This window comes from Protopterus annectens, chromosome 1.part0, assembly GCF_019279795.1.
Source record: "Protopterus annectens isolate FY-2018-M chromosome 1.part0, PAN1.0, whole genome shotgun sequence".
In the NCBI taxonomy this organism is placed as follows: Eukaryota; Metazoa; Chordata; order Ceratodontiformes; family Protopteridae; genus Protopterus; species Protopterus annectens.
The window spans coordinates 695,300,786-695,323,937 of record NC_056725.1 but is presented as its reverse complement, the minus strand read 5'-3'; the positions used below and the strand labels follow the sequence as shown (position 1 = coordinate 695,323,937).

General features: G+C 41.3%; 1 protein-coding gene across 2 annotated transcripts in view; it reads right to left on the bottom strand.

Moving 5' to 3' along the window:
• The window catches only part of LOC122794098 (microtubule-associated proteins 1A/1B light chain 3B), a 329,470-nt gene that overhangs the window by 234,923 nt on the left and 71,395 nt on the right, over nt 1–23,152 (bottom strand). Inside the window, exon 1 of one of the 2 annotated variants that reach the window (XM_044062257.1) lies at nt 2,032–2,127. The exons of the other annotated variant lie outside the window; for it this stretch is intronic. Coding sequence (XP_043918192.1) covers nt 2,032–2,053 — 22 coding nt within the window. The 5' untranslated portion in view covers nt 2,054–2,127. Of the gene's footprint in view, nt 1–2,031; nt 2,128–23,152 lie in introns of those variants that run through there. 2 annotated transcript variants of the gene reach the window in all.

The window sequence follows — 23,152 nt, the reverse complement described above, 5'->3', positions numbered from 1 at the left end:
TCCAACCCGGAATTAATGGACATGCTGCACCTCAGAAAATCCAAATCCCATCGAGCCACGCTCGAGACTTGAACCTCAGCACTGAAATAAATAGGACATGCTGGAGGGACAGATTCATAACCCAGAGGCTCCCTTCACTCTGGAATAAAATCCCAGTCCAGGTTAGGCAGAGTCCCTCATTGACTCTCTTCAAGAGGAATCTTGATGAGTGGATGGGAGATCGTAGGTTTACCCCGGGTATCACTTCTGTGTCACTGTTAGACAGAGGCACAGTATACTAACCTCGAAAAAGGGCATAGCAAAATAAATTTAAAATGGGTGGCGAAAGCCAAACACATTCTGGCTAGGCTTATAAATGCCCTAGGGCAGATAGCCTAGTATGAACCTATGAACCTATAAGATGTATACCTATGTGAATAAATTGCCTATGTGCATGCATACGCATAGGCATATGATGAAGTCTTGTGGCAAAGACGAAAGCGCTTATTCTGGTTGCTCCTGTGGTTAAAACAATAAAGTGGACTATTCATTTTATTTTGTGGTACCAGGACTTTTTTCTCCTTTTGGACAAAAAAAAAAATATTTCCATATTATTTATTTGTTTCGTGTTTTAAAATTAACCTACACAACAGTATGAGAAGTCTGGAAAGTCCCGGAACTCGAACTGCGCATGCTGGACGAGTTCCATTTTTTTTTTTTTTTTTTTTTTTTTTAACAACGAACATATACTATCTGACTGCTGTAAAAGGCAGTCCAGATTAAAGAAAGAGCATCAGTGTGATGCCCAGAAGTCTATGCGGTTTAAACCGTTTAACCACACACACCATAAATTAGAAGGGGGTTCGGACTGCCACATCCGCAGGCACGTACGTGATGTGAATGACTGGATTGTTGCCGATTGGTTCTCGCACTCGTCCAAAAAAAGAGAGTGAAAAACACTCAGTAGTACTAGCACAGTAGTACTTACTGTACTTGTCTTGTTTGTTTGGGGGACCGTTGGAACTTGGATTTAGTGGATTAACTGATTATATACTGGCGTTGTCGTTGGTGGTGCTTGAAGCAAGTTTATTTTTTTGTCTTGGGGCTTGAGGAAAAGAAGAAGATGAGCGCGAGATACATAAAACTGAGGTAGGTGCTGGAATCGGCTCTGTACCCTTGAGGTTTTTTTTTTTTTGCTGTAACTGATGGTAACTTAACTTACTGACTTGCTGCAACTATTTTTGGTTGCGGCTCCTCCAGTTCTCTTCTTAGAAAGCCACTGTCTCAGGGTAACATACCTGACTGCCAAAGTTACAAGAAAGAAACAGAAAATATACGGATAACATATTAAATATAAATTACAACATGAAGCTCTTACAACATGAAGCTCATACAAACTCTGCAGGTGAACTAAGAAGACAGTGAAACCATTTACTTTTGTATTTTGTTATGAGTGGTATGTGTGTTTTCATCATGAAATTACCTTCTAATAAAATCAAAATGTTTACTTCATTCACTTTACATTTTTTTCAGAAATTTCTTCAAAATACCAAAATAAAAAACACTTTTATAAACTGGTAGCAAATGTGTGCAATGGAGTTTTGTAATAATGTAAGTAATCAGTTTTCTAAAACAAACAGATCTCCATCCCTGCAAAAGACAATATTTGTAATAGTCCTTTCCTTCCTTCATTAGAATTCTCTGGCTATGAGTTAGGTGCTCAAGACTTAAAATGATCTAGAAGCCATGATCAATGTTGTGAAGCATTGTTCTCTAGGTTGATGAAATGGAGTTCTGTCCACCTAAAACCATCAGATGTAACAAGAAAATCTTGGAATTGAAGATGACATTTCTCTAACATTATAACTTCAGTAGTTAAGTGCATATGCTACAAACACTTCTCATAAGTTCTTCTCTCACAAAAATTTATTTTCTGTCCTGTTTACTTCATATCCATAAATGTCGCACATTTTCTATGCTCATTCTCTTCACCTTTCGAAACCTTATCACAGGCATACTTTTTGTCCTCTTCCCCACCACATGTTCACTTACCTGGACATTTTTCTTGACACATTCATAGCCCATTGTAATCCTGTATGACAACTGGAGTTTGCCTTGTCTTTGTACAGTGCATTATTTATGTTTGACACCTTAACTGTTTAGGCACACAGCTCAGCAGTATTTTGTTCCAGTAATTGCTTGAAAAAATATTTTCAGAGGTTACTTGTTTGAACATACCTACATTTCAATAGCTATAATCAATGTTCTTTGTTCTAAACCATACAATAGTTATATTGTTGAAGACTGCTTCCACTGTCTACTCTGATCTCACAGCAATATTTGTTCATTATTTTATGTACATTATATTTTATGTAGGAAGAAATTGCAGCGTAAATTATCTTGTTTTCCTTGTGCTCCACTGCATGTGAACTTTAATTCAAGTTACAGTCCTCATTAAAGAGGGCAAATTATCTTGGCCAGATAAAACAAAACGAAGCACACTAATACCAGTTCCGGAATGCAAAACACACAATGAAGTCCAAAGATAACTCACTTGATTATTAATCAAGTGAGTTATTTTCTCTTCGGACTACATGTGGCTGTTTTTCCATCCGGAATTGGTATTAGTGTGCTTTGTTTTGTTATATAATATTTGAGAAAGGTAGGTTAAGTACTGGAGTTACAAGAGATCCCACCAAATTGCGTGAATGACATTTCAGAAGGCTTACACAGAGAAACAGTTTTCTCATAGCTATACAGTGACAGTGTTTAAAATAATGCTTTGCTTATAAGTTTTTGATGTTAGCCTTTCTAGCCTTGCAGATGCTGTTCCACAGCCTGGTGGTGTTCTTGTTAGGATCTGTAGACTGTAATCCATAGACGGCAATCAAGATGAAACGGCTTAGCAGTGCTTTAAACTTACATGTTCTGAAATCATGCATTGCTAACTGGCTTGTTGTGGCTCTTTGGTTCTAAACTGTATAGCTAGCCTAAGCAGAACAACTGAATGTCTTAACAAAAGTGTATATATAATGTCCCCCCCATGTGGAAAGCATATATCATATTATCTGGTGAACCAAGTGGCTCAGTATATTTATGAAAAAAAGATGGCTGGCATCACTATGCCTTGTTAATTGCAAAATGAATGAAGTTCCATATGATCAAATTCAACTTCCTGACGATTTTTAGCTTTTAATCACGGATTCCTATACACGCTGACAGTGATTTTGTTTCTTTTACAAAGTTCTCTTTAATGTTTGTGGAGTTGAAAAATATATTAAGGGCTGCCCCCCCCCCCCCCCCAAAAAAAAACTTTTGATAGAATTTTCATTGGTTTATAATCATGACAATTAAACTCAGCAACTACAGTCCTCATGTTGGAATCTGGGGACTCAGCGGTGAAAAAAGGAAGTCAATTTTTGATTGTTCCCTGATGCAGTGAAAAATCTTTGCTCAGTGTCGTAAGCAGTGAACATTTTCTCTGATGAGGTTACACTTATTCATGGTCTAATATGAATACAATAGGACATCCTGGGAGATTTATTACTGAACATTTTAAGGTTAGGAGCCCAAAATTAAAAGCAACAGTTGTAGAGGGTAGAAGTTCTACAGCCTAAATTTGAAAGCAGATCCCTGTGTTCCACTGTTTTCAAAGTACTTCTCAGCTTTACCCAGACTTATAAACATTATGTTTAACTTATTTGCCACTGATCTGGCTTTAACATGAATTTTGTTGCTCACCCAGGTTTTGCTTCCTAACCTTGTTATCAGTTTTATAATGGGAGCTAAGGAGAGCTGGGTAGGTGTATTTATAAACACCCAAATGTCTTGCTTGCAAATGCATTTAGTTTCAAGTGGTTATATAATTGTTTGCATTATTAGAGTGATGTTAACCGTGGGGTTTCCACAGTACTGTTTCGTCCATGTGATGCTCATGTTCTACAACCTCTGAAATAATGCATAAGATTATTTAGAAAGCTTATTGATTCTGTGCACATTAAACCTAACCTCATACTATTATACATGTTTTCATGTTAGTAAAATACATTATAAAAAGGGTAATAAGTAGGCAAGGCAGTTGTGTAATAGGATATTGGTGCACAGACAATGTAGGCCTGGGAGGGATGAAAGGGGAAAGTAAAAAAAAGCATTTCACCTCCAGCTTCTGTGTGTCCCTGAATCTATGACTGATTGACACCACTCAGTTAACGTGCCATAAAAAACATTCATCAAAATACCAGAAGGATAACAATATTATAAAAACAATATTATCCACTTTCTTTGGCTACTGCTGGCCGAAGGAGAAGAGGGGGAAGGCATGCCCAAAGGCGAGATTGTGTTGATTTGAACATGTGCTGAGGAGGGATGCTGGGTATATTGGGAAAAGGATGCTAAGGATGGAGCTGCCAGGGAAGAAGAAAAAAGAGGAAGGCCTCATAAGGTTTATGGATGTGGTGAGAAAGGACATGCAGGTGGTTGGTGTGACACAGCAAGATGCAGAGGACAGTAAGAAATGGAAACAGATGATCTGCTGTGGTAACCCCTAATGGGAACAGCTGAAAGAGAAGACTACAAGCACTTATTTGGAACCAGGTGGGGTCACGTGAATAGCATTTGCTTGGGAAACGTTAAACTGTCCCTTTTGAGCCTCCATGGAAAAGGGAGGAAAAAAGAAATCCAGTATGACCTGATGTGTTCCAGACCAGACCACAGCTTCTCCTCAGGTGCAGAAACAGAGTATGAAGTACTGTTTGCAGCATACCGCAGAGGGAAGTGTTCAAACCAACCTGTATATATATGTAACAACGTGTGCTGTGTAGAGCATTCAGCATGCGCCATAGTGACTGAGCATTTATTTCATGTAAATTAGTAAGCATGTCCAGCATTGATCCCACTGTGCCATAGCTCCACCCCTTTTTAGTTGATCACACCCCTTCCTGTTGGCCACACACATTCAGCTGTCTCCTGCAGCCCCCCTTTGATTTGAAGTCACCAGCCGCCACTGTCCAGTTGCTGTCTCTTTGATTTCTCACAGACAATACTTCAGCAATTATAAAGCAACTCATCAAAGAGCTTTGCAGAAAAATTCAATGTAGTCCTGCCTTCTGCTATCTTTAGAAAAATCAAAGTCTCTTGCAACCCAGTCCCTTATTTGAGTGCCCCTGCATAGGTTTCTCTATATGTTAAAAACTGAGAATGAATGTTCTGCAGTATCAAAATGAATCATCTAAAATGCTGTTAATATTTATGGGAATCCCAAGTTTCAACCTGTAGGCCCCCAGAAAAGATTTTGTTGTCACAATAACCTGATGCGCCCACTATCAGCACAACATTCGCATTCACCTTATTCCAAATCACCCTCAAACCAATGCCTCCACTCTCTCCATCAAAAATCTCATTGTTCTCTCCTACCTCAATGATTCTTTTCTATATTTTCATTAGTTTAACTCTCCCACAATCCAAACTGCTGACACAGATAATGATCAGTACTTGCAGTGTTGTTACAAATGTTACTACCCAACTGAGGTAGCCTGCCCTACAACAAGTCCATTCCAAACTTCATTATTCTCAAATATATCTGATTTTAAGAAGGTAAAGCAGAACAATCACATAGCCTGTCCATAACTTCATTAAAACACCAGGCCCATTAGCAACCCTTACCTATCACTTCTAGGTTATCAGCACATCATCAACCATGAGTCAGATATACATAAAGTAAGCAATAGTTTAACAAGAAAGCAAACAATTCTGTTCCTACATAACATAAAAGTTTCTCCATTATTTCTGTTAAACAGCTCATGCAAAAGAACTGACTTTTAACTCCATGCTGTTACACAATTCTACGGCACATCAAGGCAGTCCGTCTCACTAAAGTCCATTCACACCATCTTTCTCACACGTTCCTAGGTCCAGCAGAAAAAATCCTGTCTTGTTCTCAACATTGCCTACACTTGTACCTGTTTAAATATTTTCTTTCCAGTACCAACTCAGCAGGCTATCACGATCAACAACCATTCAAGTAATTATGCATGTGGAAGTAAGCAAAGCATTAACATGTTGACAGACAAAATTCAGTTATCCATATTCATGCACACTCACCTTAAGCAAGCAAATTACTACACACCATACTGATAACGCAGTGGTAAATTACAATAAGGCAAAAACAAAAATGTAACAGAGTTAAACAATCGTCTTTATTTTCTAAATTGCTTGTCCTAGTGAAAGTACCAGTAGCACTAAGATGAGGCGGGTAGACCAGATTTCCTCCTCTCCATCAACAGTCCCAATCTCATCATGTAATACCTACAACAAGCATCACTATTCAAAGCTGTAATGGTGGCACACACAGAAATCCTTTCAGAATACAGAGATCTACACATACAAACCACTTAGAAAAAAGGCTATGGCATGTCTACACCTACTAGGGTATGGCTTTACTGGCCTAAATGACCAGTAAACTTAGACTTTAAAAACATAAAACATTATGGGCTTCAGAAGCCATGTAACTGAAATACTGTTAAATCCTCAAAGGATCATTTGTATGTATCCCATGAGCCTCTACTACAGGAGCTTTAAAGGTAATGCACAATGAAGACTTTAGCTTTGCTGGGTCTTTCTTGTAGTTTTTACTAAGTGGTTTGTTAGTGTGAACCTTTTACCCTTTGTTGTATATACAGGTCACCCAAACACTCTCATGGATGGTGAGACTACATAACCGTACTAAGAAGCTTTTTTGGGGATTAAGCTAAGTCACGCTACGAGGGCCATAGGACCATCAGGAACTTCTGGCTAACACCATCCACATTGCTTGGCTCCAAAGGTGGGTTTCAGGACTCCTCTGCTTACCAAGGTTCTCTTGACTCTCTAAATAAACCATGATTCAATGCCAATTTTTGTATCATTATGCATCTGGCATTTTCTCTTACACCAATATGTGAAGGATGGCCCTATGAGAAGCATAAAACTCCAGACAGCACTGAAAATCAAAGAAGCACACAAGACCCTCCTCATAAGTTCATGATCCCTGGAAGGGTGGCTAAATTACATATATACATATATATATATATATATATATATATATATATATATATATATATATATACACACACACACACACACACACACACACACACACACACACACACACACACACACACACACATGTTGTGTCTTTCGGCTTTTCCCAGTTAGGGGACGTCACAGCGGAACTCCGGTCCGCTAATGATTGGCAGTTGATTTTTACGTGCTGAGTAGCCGGCCCTAACGCACAACCTTAAACGAAGGTATGCCCATTCACGCATGTCTCCACAGAAGACGCTCTAGCTGAGAATCGAACGGGACAATGTCTTGCTGTGAGGCGACAACGCTACCGCAGCACCACCACCGCGGTTACATATATATATATATATACATAATACGAAATAATAACATACTGCAATATATATTATACAAAGACACAAACGCACACAGGCGCACTTTATTATTTTACATTTATTAACTAGGTAAATACACTGGCCTGAGGACCCTTTTCAGGAAATACCCATGCCACAAAGGAAATTTAACAATGAATTCATGCAAAGTGAACTAACATCAGATTATAGTGAATGTTACACCAGATGAACACACATCTCATAGTATTAGAATTAATTATAATGTGCAACACAAAGCACAAAGTGTTCATAGTAGCACTTTAAGCAGTGAAAGGACTACAGATATTAGTTGGAAAATAGTACTATAAAACTAATGATAATATAATAATAATAATAATTACAAAATAAGGGTAGAAAAATCTTTTGTAAGGAATGGGCAAGCGCACAGATAGTGGACGCCATAAAAGAGCAAAGGAAGAGTAAAGTGTGAAGTACAGAGAGGGAGATTTCACTGTGAAGGAAACTGAGCTGACATGAAAAAAGCAGTAGATGTCAAGGTTCATCTGGAGAAGTAGTACAGAAGACAAGTTTCCATTTAAGAGAAGGGAAAAATGTATTAACATGGCCAGAATGATTAACTAATGCGCGCACATACACACACACACACACACACACACACACGTATGTACGTTACCTACAGAAGTAAAATGTTACCTACAGTAGTAATGCACAATAATGTTAGTTATGGAGTGGTTGTGAAACTTATCCATGCTTATCAAAGCATTTATGCTGTTCAGCTGATATTATGTGTTTTTAAGATTTGGAAGGAGAGGAGATAAGCTCTAAGTTTTTGAGGTATTGTACTATTATTACATTTTTTTCTGCCTTAGCCAAAGTGTAATTTGACTAACAAGCTGTCACCTGTGATTCAGTTCTTAGACAAAGCTTCTAAAAGTAAGAAGATTTTTCAGAGGAGTTCAATGCATTTTGTATATTAGCTTATAAACTACTAAATCAATCAGTAAATTTGCCCTGACAGTAACTGAAAGCCAGTTTGACTTGGCAATAGTTTGACAGTAGCATTCATAATGAGGGCTTAAATATATGAACCTCGACATTTTATTCTCCGTTTCTTGAAGTATATCTTGGTTCTTGACAAACTGATGAGGTATGATGAGTAAGGAGTATTCTACACTATGCAGTAATAACTCAGTGACAATGGCCTACCTGGTTTCAGTAGTCAGCAGACAGGATAAGCAACTTTAATTTGGGTAAGAATCTTTTGTGATTGCCAATGTACATTTGCTGTTCTACATCTAGAAGTGACTGGTTGAATGGGTCGAGGATACTGAAAGGGGTTGGGCTGCAGACAGTCTTATTAGTTCTGAACATCACAACAGTGGATTTTCTGGTGTTCAGAGAAACCTGTTAACATAGGGTTGCCACCTCACATAAGGCTAATTCATGGAGATGCTATTTTAATGTTAAACACAAACTGTATTGTTTGGCCTAAGTGGTGTCCGACTCAATCTTTGATATGTTAATACTCAATGATTGTACAATGAATACTATGTACAGGAAGAGTTCAAAACAATAATAGAACTGTAAACTAATTATTCAAATGTTCATTCTGTGTGCTTTGGTAGCGTCATGAAAACTACTTGCACTTTAAAGTACATTTTTGATCAGATCTTGCAGCTGCCAACAATTTGGGTGTCTTCATCAAGAATTCATGAAACTGAGAACAACTGTACCTCATTTTCGCACACCTGCAGCTCAGCTCGCAAAACGCCAAGTCCCATACGATTTCTTTCTTTGGTCCACAAAGAATTCATCACACTGAAAGTTCCTTCACACGAAGAATTTGACACAGGTATAGAAAATGTGGAAGCATACAACTTTAAAGAGTTGCTCACCACACTTCGTGTGTGTCAATTTTGCAAAAAACTCCTTCCATCAATCGACCACTCGTTCATTTTTTTCCACCAGCTCTGTTTGAATGTCATGGAGAATACAGAAGTCATCATAGTACTTGTCTTTGTCGATGTCAATGCACAACTTGTTTTCCTCGAATAAGCTCCTCATCACTGGTTCTTTCAAGGTTAAAGCTCTCATTGCTTGAAATTCTGAATCCTGGTAATTATACCACTTGTCTAGGTAGTTTAAATACTTGTAGAATTGATCAGCATCAGCTCTGAAGTCCCTTTTCTTATCCTGTGGAATTCTTTTAAGCATGTCTGCAGCAGCCTTCCCATAAAAATTGTCTTGCTTGTGATCTGCAATTTTCTGTTTTACTCCAACCATAATATCATGCAGTTCAGAATTAGTAGTTTGATCTGAGTATAACATTAGCACATTACTTCTTCTCCCCATGAAACAAAGTAAGACTGCAAAGCAGATCATACTACAAGAATTCTTTCAAGTGCTGGAAGTAATAACAACCATCTCATTGGTTCATGAAGAATGTCTTGATACTCAAGTCTGACAAACTTGAAAAATGACTGGAGCTGTGCAGTTCATTTGGCATATCCGGAAAATTCAGCAAAACTTTGAGAATGAAAATTTCAACTTCCATTGACAAAGTTTTGCATGCCAGTTTAACACAGTTATGCAGAATATGGCACTTGCAATTCGCCGAAATGAGTTCAGAATTTTTTTGCGTTTCTCATACATAGAACTCTTCTTGCCAAAATTCATTGCAGCATTATTCCCAGAAAATGCAGACACTCTGCTTATGTCCAATCCATTTTTCTCTATCACTTCAACTAATCTACCCATTATCACCTCACTGCTTTCATCTGAATCTTCATAAGCAAACCATGTTTTATTCCTTCTTGTTTTGAAAAATACTGCACTTTAACTGGAAAAAGTTTAACGCTTCCTTTGTTTGAAGAGTCAGTTGCTATTGAAAAGTAAACTGATTCTTGTAAGTCAGAGATCAACTCTTCTTGTGAAGCAGGAGCGAGAACATAGGTTCATAGGTTGGTACTAGGCTATCGGCCCCAAGGCCTATGCAAGCCTTGCCATAATAATTCCCTGGATATTTCTTCCCACAATATTTACTTCTCTGGGCTCCTGTCTAGCAGGACGACTGACATGATCCCGGGAATGAATTTCCTATCTCCCATCCAATCATCAAGGTTTCTTTTGAAGAGGGCCAATGAGGCGCTCTGCTTGACATGTATGGGCAGTCTATTCCAGAGTATGGGGAGTCTCTGGGTCAGGAACCTATCCCACCAGCATGTTTTGTTCATTGTGATGATAAAGTTTAGATCCCTGGAGCGTGTGGCTCTGAGGGACTGGGATTTCTTTAAGTGGAGCATGTCCAACAGCTCTGGGTTTGACATGGCCTTGCATGTTAAGCAGAGATCGCCTCTGAGTAGACGATATGCCACAAAGTATAGCTGGAGATTTTTTTAGACGGTCAGCATATGGCATCTGCTTTAGGCCTGTGATTCTTTTAGTGAGGTATTTCTGTGGCCTTTCCAGCTGTTGCAGATGTCTTGTAAGGTACATACCAAACTGGGCATTATACTCTATAATGGGTCTAATGAGGGATGAGTACAGTGGGACAATGACCTCCTTTTTTCTGGATGAAAAGCCCTTAGTGATCAGGTGTGCCATATAGAAGGATTTCCTGACTGTTGTGGCGATGTGGTTATCGAAAGTGAGACCACTATCCACCTGTGTCCCTAAGTCTCTCATCACACTTTCGATGTTTAGTGTCCTGACACCTATGTGGTAATTAATGGGTACATGTTTTTTTTCAAAGGGGATAACTATACATTTCTTGGCATTAAGCTTGAGCCCATGGCTCTGGCATCAGGCATCTGTTTCTGGACGGCCCTTTTGTAGAATATCCACATCATTTGGGGATTCAATAATGGCTCCCAGTTTGCAGTCTTCTGCAAACTTTGTTAGCCAGAGTCCCTCAGTGTTGGCCTGTACTTCAGAGAAGTAGATGCCAAACAAGAGTGGTCCCAGGACTGAACCCTGAGGTACTCCATTTGTCACTTGTCTGGAGCTGGATTTGGAGTTGGCTACTTTTACAGTCTGGGTTCTGTCAGTAAGCCAGTTGGCAACCCATCGAGTGACGTAGGGATTTATGTCCAGCTTAGTAAGTTTATCTATGATTCCAGAGTGAGGGATGGTGTCGAAGGCCTTGGCAAGGTCCAGATAGGCTGTGTGGACCGCCTTACCCTCGTCCACAGCTCTGGAGACTGATTCGAAGAAGTCAATCAGATTCAGGAGACAAGATTGGCCCTTCACAAACCCAAACTGGGTGGGGTCCAGTGTTTGAAGGTTGCCAATGTCTTTGTTTATAAGTTCCATGATAATGCGTTCCATGCCCTTGCAGATCAGGCTTGTCAGACTGATGGGATGGTAGTTCCCGGGATCCAACATCCTCCCTTGTGGAGCGGGATAACTGCAGCTGTGCGCACGAAGCCTGAGGTGAGGTTATGATTAAACATGACACTTAGGTGAGGTGCCAGTTCATTTTGTAGTTCATGTAGTAAACAGCTTGGGATGTCATATCTGGTCCCATGGATGCTGTATTCTTAGCTTTGGAGAGTGCGGTTTCTACCTGTGTGGCCGTGATTATCGGAATTTGGCAATATTTTGGTATTGAGATGGGCCTTTTAGGGGGTGAGAGGGGGGTGAAGTTGGCACTAAATCGATCTGCCGGGATATTGGCAATATCCTTGGGATCAGTATATTTAATGCCATTCTGTTGTAGCTCAGAGCAAATCTGAGCATTGCCATTTAGATTCTTGACATAACTATAGAATGCCTTGTGGTCGTCTTGGAATCTTTGGCAATTTTATTTTTGTAACTAGCTTTTGAGGATTTTATGAGGATCTCAGCTTCTTACCGAGGCTGGTGAGAGAGTTTTTTGCATCCTGGGATTTTCTTCTTTTCTGCAACAGTTTCTTCCTTCTGTTGCATAGTTTGTTTATAGCAGGGGACCACCAGATTAGCTTACTTTTTTTGGAGAAGAGCATCTTGGTTCTATTTAGGATGGCACGATTCATGCACAAGTGGATGTGCTCGTACAGTGCTTTAGTGTAGGATTCTGCAGTAGAACTTCCAGATCCCGTCTGCGTGGGTGTTGTGAAGTTTGTCACTTCTGACTTCAGTAGCATGAAGTTGGCTTCGGAGATGTTTTTTTAAGGAGGTTTCCTTACTGGGGGCTGGGGGTGGGATGTGGATGTCAATGGTGATTTGCTTATGCTCAGACCAGACCAATGAGGGGATGACCACTGGTGTGGAGCATCTCCCATGTTGTTAATGACCAGGTCTAGGATATTGGAGCCCCTGGTGGGACAATGGATTAGTTGATCCAGGGCGTTGGAATTTATGAATTCCAAGAACTGTTGGGAAAAGGAGTTGGTACCCGAGTAGTTTTCCCACTTAATGGCAGGGTAGTTGAAATCACCCAGTATTAGGGTGTTTGGTTGTATCTTAATATTTTCCAGTATGTTTAGAAAGGTGTAGTGAGAATCTTGGGGCATGGTGGGGAATCTGTAGCAAGCTACAATTTGGATTGCAGTCTTACCTAGTGTTAGTTGCACCTGGAGAATTTCAGATGCATTGTGTTGGGCAACTAGCCTGGAGGTGTGAATATCCTTGGTGAATATGGACACTCCTCCACCTTTAGTGTTTGGCTCTTGGTTTTGTGGCCGAAAAGTGTGGTAAGAAGTGTAGCCTGGTATTGCAGGGGTGCTCTCTGGAGCCTTGAACCAGGTCTCAGTTACTGCACAGATATCGATGTTCACCATTTTTAGGAGTGCCTCGAGAGAGTGCATTTTGAGGTTTAGACTTTTAGCATAGAGTAGCATTACCTTCAGATTTTGCATGCTTGTATCTGTTACGGTGGTGGTTTCATCCTCTGAACCTTGCCTAAAAAAGGCACTACAGGGGTGGCAAGAGCTTTAGCCAGTAACCTGCATCCCAGGGGTGACAGGTGCAGACCATCTCTGGCAAAGCATTGTGGTTTGTCGATCATGTCTTCCCAGGCAGACAAATACTGGACCCCCTTTGAATGACACCAGAAGCTTAGCCAATTGTTGAAGTCAATCATTTTGTCCTTATACTGTGGTATAATTCTGGGCGAAGGCAGGATGCTACTCGGGGCTAGGGTCATACCTGCCTGGGACACATGATCCACAAGCTCTTCCATGCCTCTTTTCATGTAGTCCAGGGAGGTACGTCTCAAGTCATTCACTCCAGCATGGACAATGACAGAGTTGTATTTGTACTTGTGGAGTGACTTGAGTGCATGCGTTATGTGGTGGATCCTGGCACCCGACAGGCAGCTGACTGTAATTTTCTCCTTGTTCAGCCTGGTGAGTGGGACATCAGTGTGCCCGACTATAGAGTCACTTATGACTAAAGTGTTGGGTACATTGTCTTGCCTTAGGGGCTGTTGTTGGGGGGCACACTGGTGTTGTGAGTTATGTGTCACTTTGGTTGTGACTTGTGTTTGTTTGCGTTTCGGCTTCGGAGGTCCTTGTTGCTTGGGCAGGTTAATGTTAAGGGCCTCTGCATATGTGGGTTTTATGTTGCTATGAATGGCTATGAGTTGCTTGAGGCTGTAATGCAGGTGTTAACCTTCTCCTCTTGACTGTAATGCAGGTGTTAACATTCTCCTCTTGACTGTCTATCACAATCTTGGCCGGAGAGAGCTTTGCTTCCAATTTGGCTATGTAAGTGCATCTTTCGCAGGTTGTAGTGTTGGGTGGTAGGAGGAGAGGATTTTCTGTGTACATGAGGCAGTTGCCGCATTGCCCCAGTATGCCCAGATTCACCAGGTGGACAGGAGAAATCACCGGAAGCTGACCCTTGGACATGCCTGTTTAGGTGCTTTTTTGTAAAGTTTAAGAGCTGTTTTCCCTTACCTTTGCAAGGTACTTTGCAATTATAGGCTGTTTAGTGCCTATGATTAATTTCTCCTTATTGACAAGGAGAGCTGAGTGCTTGTATCAGTTTCAGGCTTCCTATTGCTTTCCAGCAGGTTCTAGACCAAGTGCTAGTCACATGGGTTCAGATTTTAGTGCTACTACTGTGAAACCAGCTAGTTTTAAGGGAAAATTTGAAGAGCAGACTTCCTGGTACCTGGAATAGTTTAACTGTAGCCTCACAGTGCTGCATGATGTGAAAAATGTGCAAACACACACGTTTTTAAGCCAGACAGTTGAAAGGGATAGAAATCAGCCCAAAAAGGCTAATACAATTACAATTTCACAGCTGGAAACCACTCCTCTAGCATTAGATAGGCAGTACAATGCTCACCAGTCCCACTGGGTCCCCACTGGTACGCAGTAGGACTTCCCTCTACCACAGCAAGGTCTGGATAGCTCTGAGCACAGAAAATAAAGTCCTGAGACAAGCGAAGCCTGGGATATGGACTGGCTAGAAAAGGTGGGAAACGAGCAAACAAGATAGTATTTTTTTTTTTTTTTAAACGGGCTAAACAATGCAATAATACAGTAAATAAACACAGAAAAAGCTAACCCACTTGAGTGTATACTCCTAAACAGTAAATGCAATTAAAACTCTACAAAATTAGCAATTTAAAACTTTGTAAATGAAGCAAGGCAAGTGCACAACTGAAAAACGATTTAAGAGGCAGTAACACAGCAGAATAAGTAGCTAGTCTACATATACAGAGAAGTCTATATATACAGAAAAGCAGCTAAAACACACAAACACTTCAGATGCAGTGCAACCTAGAGCACTTGTAGCAATATTAAGGTAATTACAGTTATAATAAATGCTCTAAAATATACTCTATATTTCCAAAATGTTTGAGAAGCACAGTCAGAACACAAGGAGATTCAGGCAAAATTTTTTTTTTTTTTGAAAGAGAAAAAGGAGAAACAGAAGGCCTTATCAAATGTTCTCTCTGTATTAGGTAGAAGGCGCTAATGACACTAGACTGTGAGGAGTGTCCCAGATCAGATTTACAGTAGGGGTGGGTAACTGCAAAGCCACCAAGTATAACAACAATTTCAATTATATTAGTTGCTTTCGTTTTGCTACAAGCAATCTTTTTCGCAATACCAGATTCTGGGAAAATAGTTCCCATTATCTTGTTACTGCAATCTTGACTTGCACAGCTGTGATGATGCTTAACACTGTGGTAAGTTAGAATTACTTAAGCAGATGTTACAAGATTGTCCTCTTTGGTATTTTGTTTTCTGAAGAAGCTTGTCATGACTATATTTTGCTTAATCTGCTTCACATTTTTATTATGTTTCTCCAGTGTTGCATGCACTACTGCTGACCTGCGTCCCTCTTACTTTATTGTAAATGTGTGATGGCAAATTTTGCATTCTGCTTCAGACTCTGTTTTCTTACACAACCAATCCTTAAAATCATCATCTTTTAACAAGTCGTCATTGAATGAACAGGGATACTTTTTTGCCTTTATACAACTTTCAGATTCAGAATTCGAATGCTTTGATTCAGCCATTGTGACTTGCGAGGTTTTACTGATCATGCACAGTGCAGCCAAAGTAACAAATTAAGTTCAGTAGACTAAGTTATCCAGCACCCATCTGGACTGGTACAGTACAGACTCTGCTTCCAGGGCAGCAGGCAGCTATATGGCCGATCTTAAGGTGTCATACATGGATGATAGTCCAGCCACACCAAAAAACATATAGACGTAGAGCTGTTAAATTTTTTTATGGATAAGAAATTTCTTGTTTGGAAAACTAACCCAAGAAAGTGAAATACATTAAAACTAAGGAAATGGTTAAGCAGCTTTTTTATTCCCCTTTTCTTGGTAGATGCCGGATAAGTGTTGTTTCCGGTTGCTAGAGAGTTAACTCTAAGAACAAAAAATCTGGACACAGCAGTAAATAATGGGCAATATTTAAAAACTGTCCCTAGTTTTGGGACTTTGTCCTACTTTTATTTATGGCTTTGTCCAGATTTCTTGCTCTAAGAGGTTGAGGGGTATGGAGCGAGAGATTGTGTGTGTGTGTGTGTGTGTGTTTGAGAAATCAGGAGAGTGACTGCGATGTGTGAATGAATGCGTAACTCAAGTAGCATACCCCTCAACCTCTTAGAGAAAGAAATCTAGACAAAGGCATAAATAAAAGTGGGACAAAGACCCAAAAATAGGGACAAGTTTTAAATATTGCTCTTACAAACTTAGAAAGTTGATAGAATAACAGGTTTTACATTAGCATGAATTTTCTGAAGGGTATGAAGTCTGAAACTCAAGTGCCTGTCATTATGTTCTAATTTCAGAAATGTAATTATTTGCCACTAATGTATCAGAAAACCACAATTTTATCAGAAACATGGCAAAAATCTGGACATTCTGCGAAAATCTGTAAAGCTGAGAGGTAAGTGGGTGTGTGGCTGTGTGCGTGTGAGAGAGAGAGAGAGAGAGAGAGAGAGGCAGCAATGTATGAATGAATGCATAACTGGATGTGTGGCGTGTGCATGTGACAGACAGTGAGACGATGTGTGATGCAGGTATGAATGAGGAAGTGACCGTCTGTGTGTGTGTGTGTGAGAGATCGGGAGACTGAGTGCGATGTGTGAATGAATGCAGATATGAATAAGGAAGTGACTGCGAGAGAGAAAACATGATTGTGTGAGAGTGACTGTCGGTTGCTTGAGTTCCAGTTAAGCGAGAGTGTAATGCCATTATTCCTGTACATTTCAGAGTTTTTTTAATTACTTCCAGGAGACGGGAGATGCTATAAAATTCCTGGAGACTACAGGGCAATCCTGGAGAGGTGGCAACCTTATGTTAACATGAAGCCAATTCCAGAGGTGTTCAAAGTCAGTTGAAGTACATTCTATTGGCTGGAATGTTGAAGATGCCACAGAGACAACTATGTCATCTGAACATAAAATACAGCTGTCATTAAATAGTTTCCATGGGAGACATTAAGAGTGAATAAAAGGGGTACATGTACAGAGGTTTGAGACACACCTATACTGTTAAGCAGCAGGAGTAAGACTGACAACATGTATAGCAGCTGCAAATGTTCTGTTATTCAGATAACCTTTTAATCACACCTCAGAAAATCTAAATTTTAGTTGCTGTAGTAACAAGCCATGGTCCAGAAATTCAAAGGCTCTTTTTAATTCAATGAAAGTAGCCCCAGTGAGAAGACATTTCTCACAATTACTATAAATGTCATTAGTAACTGAAAGTACACCTGTAATGGTGCTGTACTTTGGTTTAAAACCATGTTGTCTACCAGAGAATGGGTTGTACTCGGTTAGGTATTCTAACATCTGTTCACTGAGAATTTTCTCAAGAATTTTAGCCATTGGCCCCAACTGACCCATGTTTTACTAGCAAGACAGGTACTTGAGGGGCCATAGGGGAGTGAACAGGCATTGTCGGCTCTTCCATCGGGAGGCGGTCAAGCCTAATCTCTCTGAAATAAACATTGTACAAGCCTGCTGAGCCTTGGGGTGCACAAGAGATGAGCCGCTTAGTTCACAGATTCATAGGTGTGTACTAAGCTAATGGCCCTGGAGCCTTTACAAGCCTAGCCCATAGGATTACCCTGGCATTGTGCCACTCGACCTTAGTTCCTAGTGCCTCTGTCGAGTAGATTCATAGGTGTGTACTAAGCTAATGGCCCTGGAGCCTTTACAAGCCTAGCCCATAGGATTACCCTGGCATTGTGCCACTCGACCTTAGTTCCTAGTACCTCTGTCGAGTAGAGCCACTGGAGTGATCCCTGGGGTGAATTTTCTATTTCCCATCCACTCATCAAGGTTTCTCTTGAAGAGGGTGATCCCTGGGGTGAATTTTCTATTTCCCATCCACTCATCAAGGTTTCTCTTGAAGAGGGCCCGTGAGGTGCTCTGCTTAACATGTATGGGAAGTCTATCCCATAGCATAGGCAGTCTCTGGGTTATGAACCTGTCCCTCCAGCATGTTCTGTTGATTGTGGTAATGAGGTTGAGGTCTCTGGAGCGTGTGCTGAGGAGGAATTGGGATTTCTTTAGATGTAGCACTTCTAACAGAGCTGGGTCAGACATGGCTTTGTAAGTCAAGCAGCGATCGCCTCTAAGTAGGCAATATGAGACAGAGAACAGTTGGAGTTTTTTCAGTCTGTCCATATAGGACAAGTGTTTAAGGCCTAGGATCCTCTTTGTGAGGTACTTTTGCAGCCTCTCCTGTTGTTGCAGGTGTCCTCTATGACTGGCCTAATGAGAGAAGAGTAGAGGGAGACAATGACCTCTTTCTTCCTGGATGCAAAACCCTTAGTAATGAGATGTGCCACACAGAAGGACTTTCTGACCACAGTGGCAACGTGATGGTCAAAAGAGAGGTTGCTGTCAACCTGTGTTCCCAGATCTCTTACAACGCCTTCTGTGTTCAGTGGACTACCATCAATGTGGTAATTCAAGGGAACCGGGTTTTTCCCAAGGGGGGTGACGAGACATTTTTTTGGCATTGAGCTTAAAGCCATGGTTCTGACACCAGCTGGTGTCACTGAGGTCTTTCTGTTGGATGTCAACATCACTTGGGGAGTTAATAATAGCTCCCACCTTGCAATCATCTGTGAACTTTGTCAGCCAGAGTCCCTTCATGTTGGCCTGGACTTCAGAGTAATAGCTATCAAACAGGAGAGGACTCAGGACCAAACCCTGTGGGACTCCACTCGTGACTGGTCGGTAATCTGACTTGGAGTCAGCTACTTTCACACTGTGGGTTCTATCTGTGAGCCAGTTTGCAACCCACCTAGCGATAATAGAGGTTGATGCCTAGCTTAGTGAGTTTTTCTATTATTCCTGAGTGGGGAATGGTATCAAAGGCCTTGGCCAGACCAAGGTAGGCTGTATGAACCACCTTACCTTCATCCACAGCTCTGGTAACCGACTCAAAGAAGTCGACCAAGTTGAGCAGACATAATGTACCCTTCACAAAACCAAACTGTGTAGGATCCAGAGTTTGGAGATTCCCTGTATCCTTGTTTATTAGGTCCATGATGATGCATTCCATAGCTGTGCATATCAGACTCGTCAGGTTAATTCAGCGATAATTCCCGGGGTCCATAGTCGCTTCTCCTTTGTGGAGAGGGATGACTGTAGCAGTGCGCCATTCGGTAGGGACAAAGCTTGAGGTGAGGCTGTGATTGAACAGGGCACACAGGTGAGGTGCTAGTTCACTTTATAGTTCATGTAGAACACAATCAGGGATAATGTTAGGTCCCACAGAAGCTGTATTCTTGGCCTTGGACAGTGTTGTTTTAACCTGTGCAGCAGTAATACTGGGTGACTGGCAATCTACTGGTATTGTGATTGATCCTTTGGGGGGGGGAGGGGTAAAGTCAGCACTGAATCTGTCGCCCAGTATATTGGCAATATCTGCTGGCTCGGTATAGGAGGTACCATTGTGCAGTAGCTCACAGCAAATCTGGGTATTGCCATGGAGATTCTTTACATAACTATAGAAGGCCTTGTGGTTGTCTTTACTATCTGCTGCAATTCTGTTGTCATAGCTAGCTTTAGAAGATTTGATGAGGGATCTCAACCTTTTGTTGAGGCTAATAAGGGAGTTTTTCCAGTCTTGGGACTTCATCTTATTCCACGTCAGTTTCCTCCTTCTGTTGTAGAGTTTGTTTATGGCAGGGGACCACCAAATTGGCTTCCTTTTTTTGAGGAGAGCGTCTTAGTTCTATTGGGTATGACGAGATCCATGCATTTGTGTACGTGTTCGTACAGTGCATTGGTGTATGATTCGGTGGTCATGCAACTATTCTCCATTTGCATGGGTGCCGTGAAGTTAGCCACTCTGTTTTTAGGAGCCCAAAGTTAGCTTTGGAGAAGTTTTTCATGGTGGTTACCTTTGTGGGGGTGGGGGGGGGGAGGGATGTGGATTTCCAAGGTGATTAGTTTGTGGTCGGATCTAACCAGGGAGGAGTTGACTATTGGTGTAGAGCAACCGTCACCCAAGTTAGTAATGACCAGGTCATGGATGATGCTACCTCTAGTGGGGGTAAGAACAAGCTGGTCCAGAACATTGGAATTAAAGAATTCCAGAAAGCATTGGGCAAGTGTATTGGTACACGAGTAGTTTTCCCAGTTAATGGAGGGGTAGTTGAATTCACCCAGTATAAGAGTGTTAGGCTGGACCCTAATATTCTCCAGGGTGCTTAGGAATGTGAAGTATGAGTCTTGGGACATGGTTGGGGACCTATAGCAGGCTACGACCTGAATCACTGTCTCACCCAGTGTTAGCTGCACCTGAAGTATTTCAGATGCGTTACGTTGGGCTACCAGTCTGGAGGTGTGCGCATCCTTTATGAATATGGAAACACCACTACCTTTGGAGCTTCGTTCCAAGTTCTGGGGCCGAAAGGTGTGGAAATAGTTATAGCCTGGTAGTGCAGGGGTGCTTTCTGCTGCCTTGAACCAGGTCTCTATTACAGCACAGATGTCGATGTTCTCCATTTTAAGGAGTGCTTCGAGCGAGTGCATTTTAAGATTTAGACTTCTAGCGTTGAGCAGCACAACTCTCTAATTGCACTTGTTTGTAGCTGTTATGGTGGTAATTTGGTCTTTGGAACACCGCCTAAAAAAGGCACTATAGGGGTGGCAAGAGCCTTGGCCATTATCCGGAAGCCCAGGGGTGACAGATGCAGGCCATCTCTGGCAAAGCATCGAGGTCTGTCAATCATGTCATTCCAGGCAGACAGATACTGGATCCCCTTAGAATGACACCAGAAACTTAGCCAATTGTTGAAATCAATCATTTTCTTCTTGTACTGTGGTATCATTCCGAGTGATGGTAGGATGCTGCTCAGGGCTAGGGTCATACCAGTCTGGGCTACATAATCCAAGAGCTCCCCCATGTCTCTTTTCATGTAGTCCAGGGAGGTACGTCTCTGGGCATTCATACCCACATGTACAATGACAGTCATATTTGTACCTGTTGTTGAGGGACCTGAGTGCGTGTGTTACGTGGCGGATCCTGGCATGTGACAGGCAGATGACTGTTACTTTCTCCTTATTCAACCTAGCGAGTGGGACATCAGTGTGCCTCACTATCGAGTCACTTATGACTAGTGTGTTGGGCATGCTGTTTTGCCTTAAGGGCTTTGGTCGAGTGGCAGACTGTTTAGGAGAGTTATGTGTCTCGTCATTAGTGTTGTGTTGTGGTTGGGTGCGTTTCTGCCTTGGAGATCTCTGCTGTTTGTGTCGATTTTTATTGAGAGCCTCTACGAAGGTGGGTGCGTGGTTTGTGTTTTTATGTGAAGGAGTGCTGGTGTGTGTTCTGGAGGGCTATGTGTTCCATGTGGTGTAGTGCAAGTGTGGACCTTCTCCTCTTGACCAACTATTCCGGTCTTGGTTGAAGAGTGTGTGGCTTCCAATTTGGATATACAAGTGCATCTCTCACAAGTCTGAGTGTGTTGGGAGGTAAGAGGATAGGGTTGTCAGTGTACATGAGGCAGTTGCTACATTGCCACAGGATGCCCACATTCACCTAGTTAATAGGAGAAAGCACAGGGAGCTGACCTTTACACATACCTGGAGGGGTGGGCATTAATAAATACTGGAGCTGTTTCCTTGTATAACGTTTAGTGCTGGTAGCACTTTTGCGTGCTACAATAACTGCTGCAACAAGTCTGGTAAAGTGCTAAACTAATAAGCTAGTAAAAGTGCAGGAGAGGAGAGAACTAGCAGATCTAAGGGAAAATTTGAAGAGCAGACTTTGGCACCACTCAGAAGCTTACAAACAGTCCTGGATACAGCAAATCTGTATCTGGACTAGATTAGTTACAGGAAAGGTGGGAAACAAGCACAGATGTAGACTTTTGCGCTCATATGAAAGTGAAAGCATGCATGTACCTCCTGAAGGCATTGATCACAGAGCTGGCAAGACTGCCTCCAATGGTTAGGAGTTAGGGCACACTTCCCAGCAACAGTATGATGCCGCACAAGCGCCCTCTATCTCCTCAAAAGCCCCAGATATGGGTCAGGTTGAGTCCAAGTAGAGGCTAAAATTGGTATAGCAGAACCAAAGAACAAGTTGTGGAGCTGATGGCAACTGATTGTCACTTGCATGGAGGGGAAAGGGGTAAAAACATTTTAGCTATTGGATCTATACCTGCAATAGGCCAACAGTCATGAGCAATAGTATTTTTTCCCTCTCAGAAGTGGTATTATAATGGTGTTTATAAAGAGGGTGTGGTGAGCCTTGTTTTCACAGATAGGTTATAAATGTGTTACAGAGGAAATGAGAGACATGTTTGGCCCATTTTTAATATGAGGGAATGAATAACATAACTGTTACTATTGTAGTGGTTGGATAATTTTCTTAAATGGTGGTTTACTAGTTTTCTGATAATAGCTTTAAACAGAAATAATAGTAGGACAGGTAGGAGAGAAGATTCTCTGCCAGAATAGGTAATGTGGCATGAATGAGGGTGACAGCATGTGTCAGTGGGGACTTACAAGAGTTATCATGGAATCCCAGAGTGGTTTCCACTCTTAGTTTGTATCCCTTTGCAACATTATTAAATACTCCACAATTTGCTATTTTTTGTTTGGGTTAACTCCAAAGCTTAGTTTGCATGTGCCTACAACAGTTTGCCTTGGCTTTTTTAGTACTAATTCTAGCAGAATTTCTAAGGGATTTACATTCATTTTATGATTCTTGTGTGGGTTGTTCCCATGCAAGTTCCCTGCTTTTTATAAACTGTACAAGTTTGGGAGGGGGTAATCCATGCTGCTTTATGTGACTTTAATCATCTATTTTTAATGGCTACAGCTTAATCTGTATAGGAAATGGGTCTATATTATATGAACGA